Source organism: Ornithorhynchus anatinus, chromosome 2, assembly GCF_004115215.2.
Source record: "Ornithorhynchus anatinus isolate Pmale09 chromosome 2, mOrnAna1.pri.v4, whole genome shotgun sequence".
Lineage (NCBI taxonomy): Eukaryota > Metazoa > Chordata > Mammalia > Monotremata > Ornithorhynchidae > Ornithorhynchus > Ornithorhynchus anatinus.
In genome coordinates this window covers 49348550-49361100 of record NC_041729.1, presented here as the reverse complement: position 1 = coordinate 49361100, position 12551 = coordinate 49348550, and the positions used below count along the sequence as shown (strand labels likewise).

At 54.4% G+C, this 12551-nt stretch overlaps 2 protein-coding genes across 6 annotated transcripts in view; one reads left to right on the top strand and one right to left on the bottom strand.

The window, feature by feature from the left end:
* ABCC1 (ATP binding cassette subfamily C member 1) overlaps positions 1–4716 on the top strand; it is a 115984-nt gene extending 111268 nt beyond the window's left edge. For both annotated transcript variants that reach the window (XM_029054615.2, XM_029054610.2), the window contains 2 exons: positions 1006–1200; positions 3048–4716. In XM_029054615.2, coding sequence (XP_028910448.1) covers positions 1006–1200; positions 3048–3156 — 304 coding nt within the window. In that variant the 3' untranslated portion in view covers positions 3157–4716. The remainder of the gene's footprint in view (positions 1–1005; positions 1201–3047) is intronic.
* Positions 4717–8981: 4265 nt separating this feature from the next.
* Positions 8982–12551, bottom strand: part of ABCC6 (ATP binding cassette subfamily C member 6) — a 48502-nt gene continuing 44932 nt past the window's right edge. For 3 of the 4 annotated variants that reach the window (XM_029057834.2, XM_029057836.2, XM_029057837.2), the window contains 3 exons: positions 12347–12513; positions 11200–11394; positions 8982–9672 (listed from right to left, as the gene is read on the bottom strand). In XM_029057834.2, the coding sequence (XP_028913667.1) occupies positions 9564–9672; positions 11200–11394; positions 12347–12513 (471 nt within the window). In that variant the 3' untranslated portion in view covers positions 8982–9563. Of the gene's footprint in view, positions 9725–11199; positions 11395–12346; positions 12514–12551 lie in introns of all 4 variants that reach the window. The other variant, XM_029057835.2, reaches the window with a different exon arrangement.

Genomic DNA, 12551 nt, shown 5'->3' with positions numbered 1-12551 from the left:
CACTCAGTTTCAACATAGTGGGAGAAGTTGGGGTGGGGTGCGGGAGCTGGAGCACTGGATGGGCGAGGCTTTGGATGCAGAGCACCTGGGGTGGAGCGCCAGACTTCAGTTTATGGGTCGTCAAGCTAGTCATTCCCCCCAGGTCCTGGCCCTTCGCGTAACGCTAGTGAAGATAGAAATGGTTCTGGAGGCTCAAGTAACTAGTCTGGGCTGAGAGCCACTGAGTGTCTCTTCTCCCTCTCGATCGATCGATCAGTCGTATTTATCGAGTGCTCACTGTGTGCAGAGCTCCGTACTAAGCGCCTGGAAGAGTACAGAAACGGAGAGTACGACATAACGAAGCAGCGTGGCCTAAATGATAGAGCATGGGCCTGGGAGTCAGGAAAACCCGGGTTCTCATCCCTTATCTGCTGTGTTTGACTTTGGGCAAATCACTTCACTTTTCTGTGCCTCAGTTACCTCATCTGTCAAATGGGGATTATGACCATGAGTCTGATTAGCCTGTGTCTACCCCAGCGCTTAGAATGGTGCTTGACACATAATAAGCGCTTAACAAAGCGCTTAACCCACAATGAACCCTAGAGGAGGAGACAGACATTATTATAAATAAATATGTACATAGATATGTACATAACGGCTTTGGGGCTGAGGTTGGGGGTGAACGGAACGAGCAAATCAGAGCAATGCAGAAGTGAATGGAAGCAAAGGAAAGGAGAGCTTCGTCAGGGAAGACCTCTCGGAGGAGATGTGCCTTCAAAAAAGCTTTGAAGAGGGGAGGGGAGTGGTCGTCTGTCGGATACGGTGCTTTGTACAAAGTAAGTGCTCAATAAATGCGATTGAATGACTATGAAGAGGGAGAGCATTCCAGGCCTCTCCCTCACAGACAGCCCCGGCCTCGGCGTCCCCCCCACCCCGGCCCCCTCGTCCAGTGCCTGCTGCCCCTTACCGAGCCGTCTTCGGTGAGGTTTGTAACGTGGGGTTTCTCTTTCTCCCCTGGGGGCGAAGCGTCGGGCAGCGCCAGCTGGTGTGCCTCGCCCGGGCCCTGCTGAGAAAAACCAAGATCCTGGTGCTGGATGAAGCCACGGCCGCGGTGGACCTGGAGACGGACGACCTGATCCAGTCCACCATCAGGACGCAGTTCGACGACTGCACCGTGCTCACCATAGCCCATCGGCTCAACACCATCATGGACTACACCAGGTAAAGCCCCGGGATGCCGCCCGGTACGGGCTGATTGCGACTATTTTTTTGTTTTTTCCTCCCTTGGCTTTTTGCTAGTTGAGAAGAGGATTCATTCATTCATTCAGTCGTTTTTATTGGGCACTTACTGTGTGCAGAGCACTGTACTCTGCTCTTGGAAAGTACAGTTTGGCAACAGATAGACAATCCCTACCCAACAACGGGCTGAGATTCCCATTCTCCTGGAAAATCCTGGAAGTTCTTTAAGAGCTATTCCTAGATAAACCTCATCTTGGGAAGGCTAAGGCAAAAAAAAGGGGGCTTTCTGGAGATATTTTGTCCTAGGGAACAAACACAAACTGAAGCACTGTCTTTTTAAATAATAAATAGTAATGATGGTATTTTTTCATCGCTTACTATGGGCCAGGCACTGTACTAAGCACTGGGGTGGATTCAAGCAGATTGGTTTGGACACAGTCCCTGTCCTGCTTAGGGCTCACAGTCTCAATCCTCATTTTACAGATGAGGCAACTGCGGCACAGAGAAGTGAAGTGACTTGCCCAGGGCCACCCAGCAGACAAGTGGCGGAGCCGGGATCAGATCCCCTGACCTTCTGACTCCCGGGCCCGTGCTCTATCCACTATGCCATGCTGCTTCCCATGAATAGCGTGTGGAAGTATATGGTATTAAACGTAGGGATGGATACCAGGTGATCGGATGAGACACGGTGCCCGACCCACACGGAGTTCACAGTCTGAGGGAGAGACAGCTTGTGTTTTTTGTCCCTGTTTTAGAGATGAGAAAACTGAGGTCTAAAGAAACTGAGACTCACAGTTCTCCATCTTAGATTGTGAGCCCCATGTGGGACGGAGACTGACCTAATTAACTTGTACCTACCCCAGCGTTTAGAACAGTTTGATACATAGTGAGCACTTAAAAAACATATTAATGAAAAAGTCACAAAATAAGTCAGTGGCAGAGAAGCTGGTTACCCTGCCCCCTCCTTCCCTCTCCTGCCCGTCAGTGGGCAGGGATTGTCTCTATCTGTTGCCGAACTGTACATTCCAAGCGCTTAGTACAGTGCTCTGCACATAGTAAGCGCTCGATAAATACTACTGAATGAATTTCACTAGGCCACGTATTTATTTCAGTGTGTGAGGGGGTTTTGTGAAGAGGACACCGGTCATTTGCCCTCTGTATCCCCGTGTGAATAAGAGAAAATGGGCTCAAGTTGCAGCAAAGGAATTATGTGTAAACATAAGGAAATATCACTTGATTGGTTGGAAAGTGGAGTTAAACACCAGAGTGGCATGCTTGATTACCCCGTATCTACCCCAGCACTTAGAACAGTGCTTGGCACCTAGTGAGCATTTAAGAAATGCCATCATCATCATCATCACGCTGAGGGCCATTCTTGATGTCTTCGTTCCTGATGGTCTCGTCTTTCACCTGTCATGGAGCAGGGGACGGGAAAGAATGACCTCTCGGTTCCTACCGAGTTTGTGAGTCTGAAATTCCTTCCCATCATTTTTATCTTTGAGGCTCTCGGGGGTTTTGTCACTGTTGCATAAATGATGAAAGAATGGATCAATAGCCCATTGAGGAGAGTCTCTCTGGATTGCGTTATATTAGGCAATCTGGGAGGGTTAGGAACCGGATGATACCTCGGTGGCTTAAAGAGTTTCTCTGTCTAATAAAAAAAACATCCTGGTTACCCCCAGTGAAAGGCTTTATGGTCTATTCCTCCATTATCTAGGAAACGAGTGCAAGGAATAAATTCCAAGGGAGAGTTTCGGTTCCTAACTATTCTGCTTCTCTTCCCCCCTCACCCGCCACCCGCCTTCTTTCTCGGCTTCCTTCCGTTCTAGGATTCTAGTTCTGGATAAAGGGGAAGTGGTGGAATGTGGTTCCCCCAGCGACTTGCTGCAGAAGAAAGGCATTTTCTACAGTATGGCCAGAGATGCCAGCTTGATATGAGGACTGCCGCTTTCTCGTCCGGACAGAACAAAACGGAACTGACATTTGCCTTAGACGCGGAGAGGACTCAGCAGGCTCTGCTTCTCACTCTTTTGCTGTTCAAACCAAAAAGCAGTCACTCATGACGCGCCCCTTACCTAACCAGATAGTTTTTGAGTAGGTGGGAGTCTCTTTCTCTCCCACACGCAGAGATACCACCTACCCTTATGCATCCCCGCACACATACACTCATACTGTGCAATCTGACGTTCTTTAAGGTTTCTTTCCCGGGTCTGCTCATTGCAGCCAGTCCTAAGGGGAGATTGGTTGTACGTAGTAAGTAGGCTAGTGACCAAATTGTAGACGTGGCCTCGGATGGATCTGAGGACTCGTTCGACTCTCCTCAGTCCTCCGCCTCCATCCCGCCTGCCTCCGTCCTTCTCGTGGGTCTCCCTTTCTCGAGGTCTCTGCCGCCCGAAGTTGAAGAGCTTGCTCGCCGAACCCGCGTTTGCCATTTCGGAATGTAGAAAATCCCGACGGACCGGCCGGCGACCCGCGGTTCTGGCTTTGTGCCGATACCCCGGGGAGGCACCGTATCCTGTCGTGGCACGCTGGCTTTAGAAACGGACACTTACTCGCCCTTGGCAGCGGCCTCCAAGTTCACTGTCTCTTCAGATCCGCGTGGCTGCAGAGGCTGAAGACCAGCCGACGTCCTACTGCATCATGGCAGCGCCCTAGAGTTTGACAGCCTAGGAGGGTGGCTCCTCTGGTTCAAGAGGAAAGTGACCCAGGGTGTCGGAGGCCTCCCGGATCTGGGTATCGGCCATAGATTTGGGCGGCAACTCTCCTTTCCCCGCGCCTCAGTTTTCCTATGTTGAGAAACGCGGTGATGACGATGGTTGGCCCCGACCTCACCGGGATGTGGTGAGGAAAAGTAAACGATTGCAAAGCACTCCAGAGAGAAGGGTGTCGTAGCCGCCCCGAGAGCACAGTGGAGTATTCCCGTTCTTTTTTCCAGATCCCGAAATTGTTCTCTGCCCTCCGCCCTCTGTCCTAGGAACCCGTCGTCGGGCCACGGAGGTCTTTGTTCTCGGTGGCGGGTTCGTGTTCGGGAAACAAAAGCCCCAGGGTGGTCTGCCGGCGACTTTAGATTCTCGTTTGCGGTCACCGGTCCCGGAAAACGGGTGGCTGCAATCGTTTGGTAAAGGAGTTTGACCGAGCTTCACTCCCGGTAGACTCCTAGATGCTCATCAGCTGGGCTTTGCATGCGTCTGGCTGTTGGGATGTTCTGAGGAGGATGTGGAAGAGAAACGCAGGCCCAGGTGGAGATCGACGTACAGAATGCCACGGCCAGACAGGCAGACCGAACTCCGACGTGCTCAGAGATTCAGATTTTCGAATCCAAAACTAGAGAAGTGTTCTCTCTTGAGACGATAGCAAAAATATTTATTTTTTTGTAAGTTATAAGAGTCTTTGAAATTGAACCGGCCAAGTTTTCCTGGCATCTTTTTGTAATGACTGTACTGGAAACGTGGATATTTGCCGATCATTTGCAGTAAACGTTTTTTGTTCGTTTGAAAACGTCCATACTTTCGTCATTTAATGGGCTCGTCGGTCCCACCGGCGGTTTCGAATGGGACTCAAGATCTGCATCGTTCTCCGTTTCCTCTCCCCGGGTCATCGCGACCCTGGCAGGGATGGACCGGGAGGGTCGGGTGGGGGATCAGGTGGCGCAGAGGACGATAGCTTCCTCCACCTCGACCTCGGTGGGGTGGTCTCGATGGGCGTAGCCGAGACTGCCTGGTCAACGAGAGCGCCGGACCCTTGCTATGTAGAGGCAGAAGGCTTCTAGAGCTGTGGTTCGCCGGGGACAGAGGCGAGGTCCGGCCCTTGCCCCTTGAGGGATTCGCTTCCCCGTTGTGCCCGTTGTCCCGCGTAGCGCCGCTTCCCGTGCTCCAGCGCCGGGATTTCCGGGAGGCTCCTCGATGCCGGTAGCATCCCTGGACCGAGGCGGAAGCGGGAAGGGCCGGTGGCTGTGTGGATGGAGGGGGGCGCCGGCCGATCACAACCGGGAAAGCTCATTTAACTTTACGGAGGTAAGGCAAGTCCATCTCTTTGCCCCCACACACCACCCCAACCTTGAAGAAGGCAGTACCTGCGGGAAGCAAGCGGATGGAGCACGGGCCTGGGAGTCAGGGGAGCCTGGGTTCTAATCCCTGCTCAACCTATCTGCTGGGGGACCTCGGGCAAGTCGCTTCACTTTGAGACCGAGCACCCCGTGTGGGACGGGGATTGTGTCCGACCCGATTTGCTTGTACCCACCCCGGCGCTTAGTACGGTGCCTGGCACATAGAAAGTGCTTAACACATACCATCAGAAGGGGCCCTGCCTGTCCAGGTGAGCGCTTAACCCTCTGGAACTGGGCAGGCGGCGTCCCCTGAACACAAACTCATGCCCTTTGCTGAAAGGTAACAGTATGGCGGTAGACTGTGGGCGGGCGACGTGTCTGTTATATCGTACTCTCCCAAGCGCTCAGTGCAGTCCTCTGCACACAGTAAGTGCTCAATAAATACGACCAACTGGCGTGGGCACGAGCAGTTTAAGAAGGCTGCCGGGATGCAAGTTGCCGGACGGACCTTTCAACAGAGTGCGCGGTGGTGCTTCTTTCCAGCCGGTCTGGTGGAGGGAGGATTGTCCCGGCCGGGTTTGGGAGGCAGCGGGACGTTGAGCCGGAGGGGAGCGTTAATATTCTGGAGGCACGGGCTCACCGGCCCCTCGCCCGGGACCCCGTCCGCTTCGCAAAGGGCGACCGCTGCACGTGCCGGGCTGGACTCCGCTGGCTCCCGCTTCACCGTATGTTAGATTCGGGGAGGGTGCTTGGCTGCTTTTGAGTGTCTGTTGGTCAGTTGGTCAAATGGGCAGCTGGAAAGGGAAACTTTGGGGGTTTTTTTTTCCTTCCCAGCAGTAGAGTGGCAGCTAAAATGAGAGAGAGACGGGGAAGAGAAGGGAGAGGAGAAGAGAGGGGAGAGGAGAAAAGAAGAGGGGAGAAGAGAAGAAAGGGGAGAGGGGAGAGGAGGAGAAGAAAGGGGGAAAGAAAGAAGAGAGGGGAGAGGAGAAGGAGAATATTGCTCGCTAGCTAGGCCAGCGTCGAGGTGTTCCACAGGGCGAGCCAGCCCAGTTCTGAGTGTGAAAATGCTCTTGACAGCGGCCCTCCAAGAAGCAGTAAATCCACCCGGGGAGAGCTGGGGTTGTAACTACTGTGGAAGCTGGTTCCGTGACGCACTTCACTCGGGCAAGAGAAAGCTAGTTCTAGTCCCGGCTCCGCCACTTGTCTGCCGTTGTCACTCGGGGAAGTCACTCCACTTCTCTGTGCCTCGGTCGCCTCATCTGTGAAATGGGTATTATGACTCTGAGCCCCATCTGGGACGTGGACTGCGTCCAAGCCGATCACCTCGTATATCCCCCTCCGGATCGTAAGCTTGTTGCGTGCGAGGAACGTGTCTCTTATAGTGTTCTCTCCCAAGCGCCGAATACAGGGTTTTGCCTCCAGCAAGCGCTCAGTGAATACGATTGAATGAAACCACCCCAGCGCTTAGAACAGTGCCCGGCACGTAGTAAGTGCTTAACCAATAGCATTTAAAAAAAAAAAAAAGCTGCAGCCCCATGATGCCGCCAACCCTGCCGGGTTTCCACATTCTCACTTATCCTGAGCAAGGAGAGCGATCAGAACACCTGATTTTGGTGGGTTTCCCCAGAAACCTCATTGCACTACTGAGCGAGAGGGCGTTGGCCTGTTCCAAAGGATAAGAGCAATTTGAGGGCGCAGAGCAGTGGCAGACGGGTGGGGGGGTGACAGGATCAAGCTCTCGGCACGTACCTAGGAGTCCCAGGCTGTACACCCCCCCTCCAGACGTCAGCCACTTGGTCCTCTCGGGTTGTCACCCGTCTCCCTGACACCTCTCAGAAGCCCCTCCTGATTCCCGGAGCTCTGCGTGAGCCAGAAATCTCTAAGCCAGCCCAAATCTGGCCCTAAGCTAAACCCAAAATGCACCCGGGCTAAACATGAAATTTCTTGGGTCTCACTTTCGGGCGACACTGCAGTTGTCCCCCAGGCTGCTGGGAGTTATGGTCCCGGTTGCCCCGGCTATTCCCACGTGCGTGGCCCGCACCGCCTGAAAGTGGATCTCGGGGCTTTTCTCGTTGGGTCCAGACTCGCTTCTGGACTGGAAGGTGTCAGCTGCCATGTCCTCCACCTAGAGCCTGATATTATAATAATAATAATAATAATTGTGGTATATTTTAAGCACTTACTATGTGCCAGGCATCGTTCTAAGCACTGGGGCGGATGCCAGATATTCGGGTTGGACACGGTCCCTGGCTCACGGTACTTAATCTTACAGAAGCAGCGTGGCTCAGTGGAAAGAGCCCGGGCTTAGGGGTCAGAGGTCACGGGTTCTAATCCCGGCTCCGCCGCCTGTCGGCTGGGTGACTTCTGGGCAAGTCACTTGACTTCTCGGTGCCTCCGTTCCCTCATCTGTAAAATGTGGGTGAAGACTGTGAGCCTCACGTGGGACAACCCGATCACCCTGTATCTCCCCCAGCGCTTAGAACAGTGCTCGGCACATAGTAGGCGCTTAACGAATACCAACATCATTATTATTAATCCCCACTTTACAGATGAGGGAACTGAGGCACACGGAAGTTAAGTGACTCGCCCAAGGTCACGTAGCAGACAAGTGGATATGGACAAAGGCCAGATTAATGGGGGGGGGGGGCTCCTAGGGCCCTCAGCATCCATCTGGAGACGGTGTGGCGTTGGTCCGATCTGATCCCGCAGACGCAGGAGGGGTGAGCCAGTCTGGGCTCTACCCATGCAGAACTGTACCCGTCCCCAGGCCTGGCTCTAGGACATGGATCACACTCATAATTTGGCCCGGGCCTTCGGGCGTCCCGTCAGCTTTCTCGTTGGCTGTCTGTCTCCTTTGCAATGGCCCAATCGGTCTCTCTTTGGATGTTCCTGAGAGGAGAGCAGCGTGGCCTAGTGGATGGAGCCCGGACCTGGGAGTCAGAAGGACCTGGGTTCTATTCCCGGCTCTGCCGCTTGTCTGCTGGGTGACCTTGGGCCAGTCACTTGATCTCTCTGGGCCTCAGTTCTCTCATCTGTAAAATGGGGATTGAGACCGGGAGCCCCACGTGCGCCGGGGACTGGGTCCGACCTGATTCGCTTATATCCATCCCGGCGCTTAGTAGAGCGCCCGGCGCATAATAAGCACTTCACAGATACCATAAACATTCTTCCCAGCAGCGCGCCTGATCTTCTCCGGCTGGAATCCCGAGAGGCGTGTGTGCGAGGCCTCTGTTCTCTGACCTGGGTTTATCTGCGGAGACTCTAAGCCGCTCCGGGAGCTACGCGGTCTCCGATAAACCCTGCGAGAGAGTGAGCACTGTGCCCTCGGTTGGCACTCTGCCCCCCAAGACGGAGCGGAAGCCAACAAGCGTGCGTCCACTGTGTCCTCCTGTCACGTGGCCCCTTCCTCCTCCCCCAGCCCCCGGGGGCTGCCCCTGGACCTTCACATGGAATCCCACGAACTCAGAAGATCTGAGTTCCAATCCTGGCTCCGCCACTCTCTTCCTTGGCAAGTCACTTGGCTTATCTGTGCTTCAGTTTCCCTAAATATACAAGGGGAATGACATATCTGTTCTTCCTCCCTCTTCGACTGTGTCCCCCCATGTTGGACAAGGACTGTGTCCAACCCGATTATCCTGTATCTGCCCCAGTGCTCGGTACGGTGCCTGACACACAGTAAGCGCCTAAATACCGCTGTTATTCAGGAAAGTCTAGAAGCTGTTAACAGGGGAGAATTTATTCCCCGTTGAGCTCTCTGGACTGGAGAATGGAGGACGAAGGCCTCCGGTTTGGGCTCTGTTCCCACCGAGTAGAGCCAGGAGTTCCGTTCACCTGGCAACCCACGTCCTCTCCCGGTCCCGGCGCCGGGGCCGAGGAGGAAGTATTCTGCTCCTCCTTGGCCTAGGTACAACATCCCCCAGTGGGGAATCTCCCCGGTCGGAGAGACCCGGCAGTGGCACCAGCGACGCGGATGAATCCAGAGCGGTCTCTGTGGCCAAGACTTCCCGGCTTAAAGGATCGGACGCGGCCGCCCAGGTGGCTCGTGATAGCAGAAGCCATTCCGAGCCCAGCACGGAGACCGAACCTCCACAGCGGGGAGACCGTGAAGGGGACGGTTTCCGGGCGCCCCACGGGGTGTTGGCGGCCATTTGGGGGTTTCACCGGGGAATCTGGACCAACTTCTTTGAGACTCCGGCCAGTCAGCCCTCGTCCACTGGGCCCCGGAGCCCTGCCGTCGGAGGGGAGGATCCCGTCCCCTCCCGGGGCCGCGGCAGCGGCCGGTCGGGCCGCCGGATCGCCGTCAGACCAGGCCGGACTCCTCGGCCAGTCTGTAGAACAGTCCCTTCCGCGTGAGCAGCCGGGCCGGAGAGTCAAACTCGACGACCTGTCCGTCGTCCATGACCAACACCCTGAGAACGAAAGCGAAAGGGAGGGACGCCGTGAGCGCGGAGCTGGAACGGCCTGTGGGAAATAATAGTTATGGTATTTAAGTGCTTTCTATGTGTCACGCGCTGTAATAAGTGCTGCGGTGGTGGGGCTCACACTCTCGAATCCAGCAGCGTGGCTCAGTGGAAAGAGCCCGGGCTTGGGAGTCAGAGGTCGTGGGTTCTGATCCCGGCTCTGCCGCTTGCCAGCTGTGTGACTTTGGGCAAGTAACTTCACTTCTCTGTGCCTCAGTTCCCTTATCTGGAAAATGGGGATTAAAACTGTGAGCCCCACGTGGGACAACCTGATCACCTTGTATCCCCCCAGCGCTTACAACAGTGCTTTGTATGTAGTAAGCACTTAACAAATACCGCCGTTTATCTATTTTTTAAATTATTTTACAGATGAGGTAACTGAGGCACAGAGAAGTGAAGTGATTTGCCCAAGGTCACACAGCAGACAAGTGGTGGAGCCGGGATTAGAACCCATGACCTTCTCACTTCCGCCATGCTGCTTCTCTAAGCCAGTCAGGACAAAACTGGGTTCGGGACCTGGGCAGGCGTTGGTGGGAAGTTTATCCTCCTGAAACTAAATTCATTCAATCGTATTTATTGAGCGCTTACTGTGTGCAGAGCACCGTACTAAGCGCTTTCTCTCTTGCCAGCAGGATGCAGCCTGGGGAAATACACACAGAGAAACAGCGTGGCTCAGTGGAAAGAGCCCGGGCTTGGGAGTCCAGAGGTCATGGGTTCGAATCCCGGCGCCGGCCACTTGTCAGCTGGGTGACTGTGGGCAAGTCACTTCACTGGGCCTCAGTTCCCTCATCTGGAAAATGGGGATTAACTGTGAGCCTCACGTGGGACAACCCGATGACCCTGGATCTCCCCCAGCGCTTAGAACAGTGCTCTGCACTTAGTAAGCGCTTAACAAATACCAACATTATTATTATCATTACTTCCTACCCCCCCCGCCTCTTAATACTACAGTAATAATAATTAGTGATGGGGTTATTAAATGCTTACTCCGCGCTAAGCGTCGTGGCACAGGACAACCAAACTGGACTGCCTCACATGGGGTTTGCAGTCTCAGAGGGAGGAAGAAGAGTGATTTTATGCTCACTGTGGGCAGGGAATGTGTCTACCCCCTCTGGATGCTCTGGGGCACGTGCTGAACCACCCGGATGGTCCTGAGGAGAATGTATTCGTGATAATTATTATTATTATTATGGCATTTAAGTGTTTACTCGGTGCCAAGCATCACTAGGCCCCGGGGTAGATTTGATTTAAGAGGATCAGCTAGAGTCCCTGCCCGGCATCGGGCTTACAGTCTGAGGGGGCAGGCATTTCATCCCCATTTTACAAATGAGGCCCAGCGAAGTGAAGCCACTTTTCCAAGGTCACCCGGCAGGCAGTTGGCCCGAGTCCGCTGCCCCCCCAGACCTGTGCTCTCTCCCCAGCGAGGTCAGACCCGGACCGGGGTTGGGCAGGCCGGGCCGGGGGCAAATGGGTCACCTGTTGCAGTCCATGACCGTGTTGAGGCGGTGGGCTATGGTTAATACTGTGCAGTTTGCAAACTGGGTCCTCAAGGTGGCCTGGATCTGGAGGTCCGTTTGGGGGTCCACCGCCGCCGTGGCTTCGTCCAGGACCAGGATCTTCGTCTTCCGGAGCAGCGCCCTGGCCAGGCACAGGAGCTGCTTCTGGCCCACACTGCAAGTAACGGGGAGGAGGATGAACGGGGCTTTCCGCTCCTCCTCACCCACCCTCTCTTCCCACCCGCCCGCTAACGAGTCCCCACTAGACCGACAGCCTGGGTCCCTGGCCCGTGTTGAAAGTTGAGGGCATCAGTCAATCAGTGGTATTTACTGAGTGCTTACTGTGTGCAGAGCGCCGTGCTAAGCGCTTTGGAGAGTACACTTAGGGAGTTGGTAGACGCATTGCCCGCCCACAGTGAGCAATCTGACAGACACTGACTCTCCCCCGCCTTCAAAGCCTTATTGAGGGCACATCTCCTCCAAGAGGCCTTCCCTGACTCAGCCCTCCTTTCGTCTTCTCCCAGCAGTGTGGCTTAACGGAAGGAGGCCGGGCTCGGGAGTCAGAGGTTGTGGGTTCTAATCCCGGCTCCATCGCTTATCAGCTGTGTTAATTTGGGCAAGTCAGTTAACTTCTCTGTGCCTCAGTTACCTCATCTGGAAAATGGGGATTAAGACTGTGAGCCCCTCGTGGGACAGCCTGATTACCTTGTATCTACCCCGGCGCTTAGAACAGTGCTTGGCACATAGTAAACGCTTAACAAATGCCATCATCATCATCACTCCCTGACTCGCTCCCTTTATTCATCCCCTCTTCCAGCCCCTCGGCATTTTTGTACGTATCTCTAATTTATCTATATTAATATCTGCCTCCCCATCATGACTGCAAGATCACTGCGGGCAGGGAATGGGTCTGTTTATTGTTTGTTATATTGTACTTTCCCAAGCACCTCATGCAGTGCTCTGCACATAGTAAGTGCTCGATAAATACGATCGACTCAGTGAGCGTTCAGCCTAGGGGGAATGACAGACACGGATAGAAATAAACTACGGATATGTACAAAAGGGCTGTGGGGCTGAGAGAAGGGTGAATAGAGGGGGCAAATCGAAGTGCAAGAGCGAATCGTCACCTCACGTTCTCTCCTTGGTCCGAGCAGACGTGGTCCAGGTGGCCGGGCAGGTCTGCGACGAAGGCCTTGAGCTGAACCATCTCCAGGGCCGTCCAGATGTCGCCGTCAGGATGCTCGTGCAGGAGATCCAGATTCATCCTCAGGGAGCCGGGGAATAAGATGGGGTCCTAGAGATAGACGGTCAAGGCGAGAGGAGGACCCCACC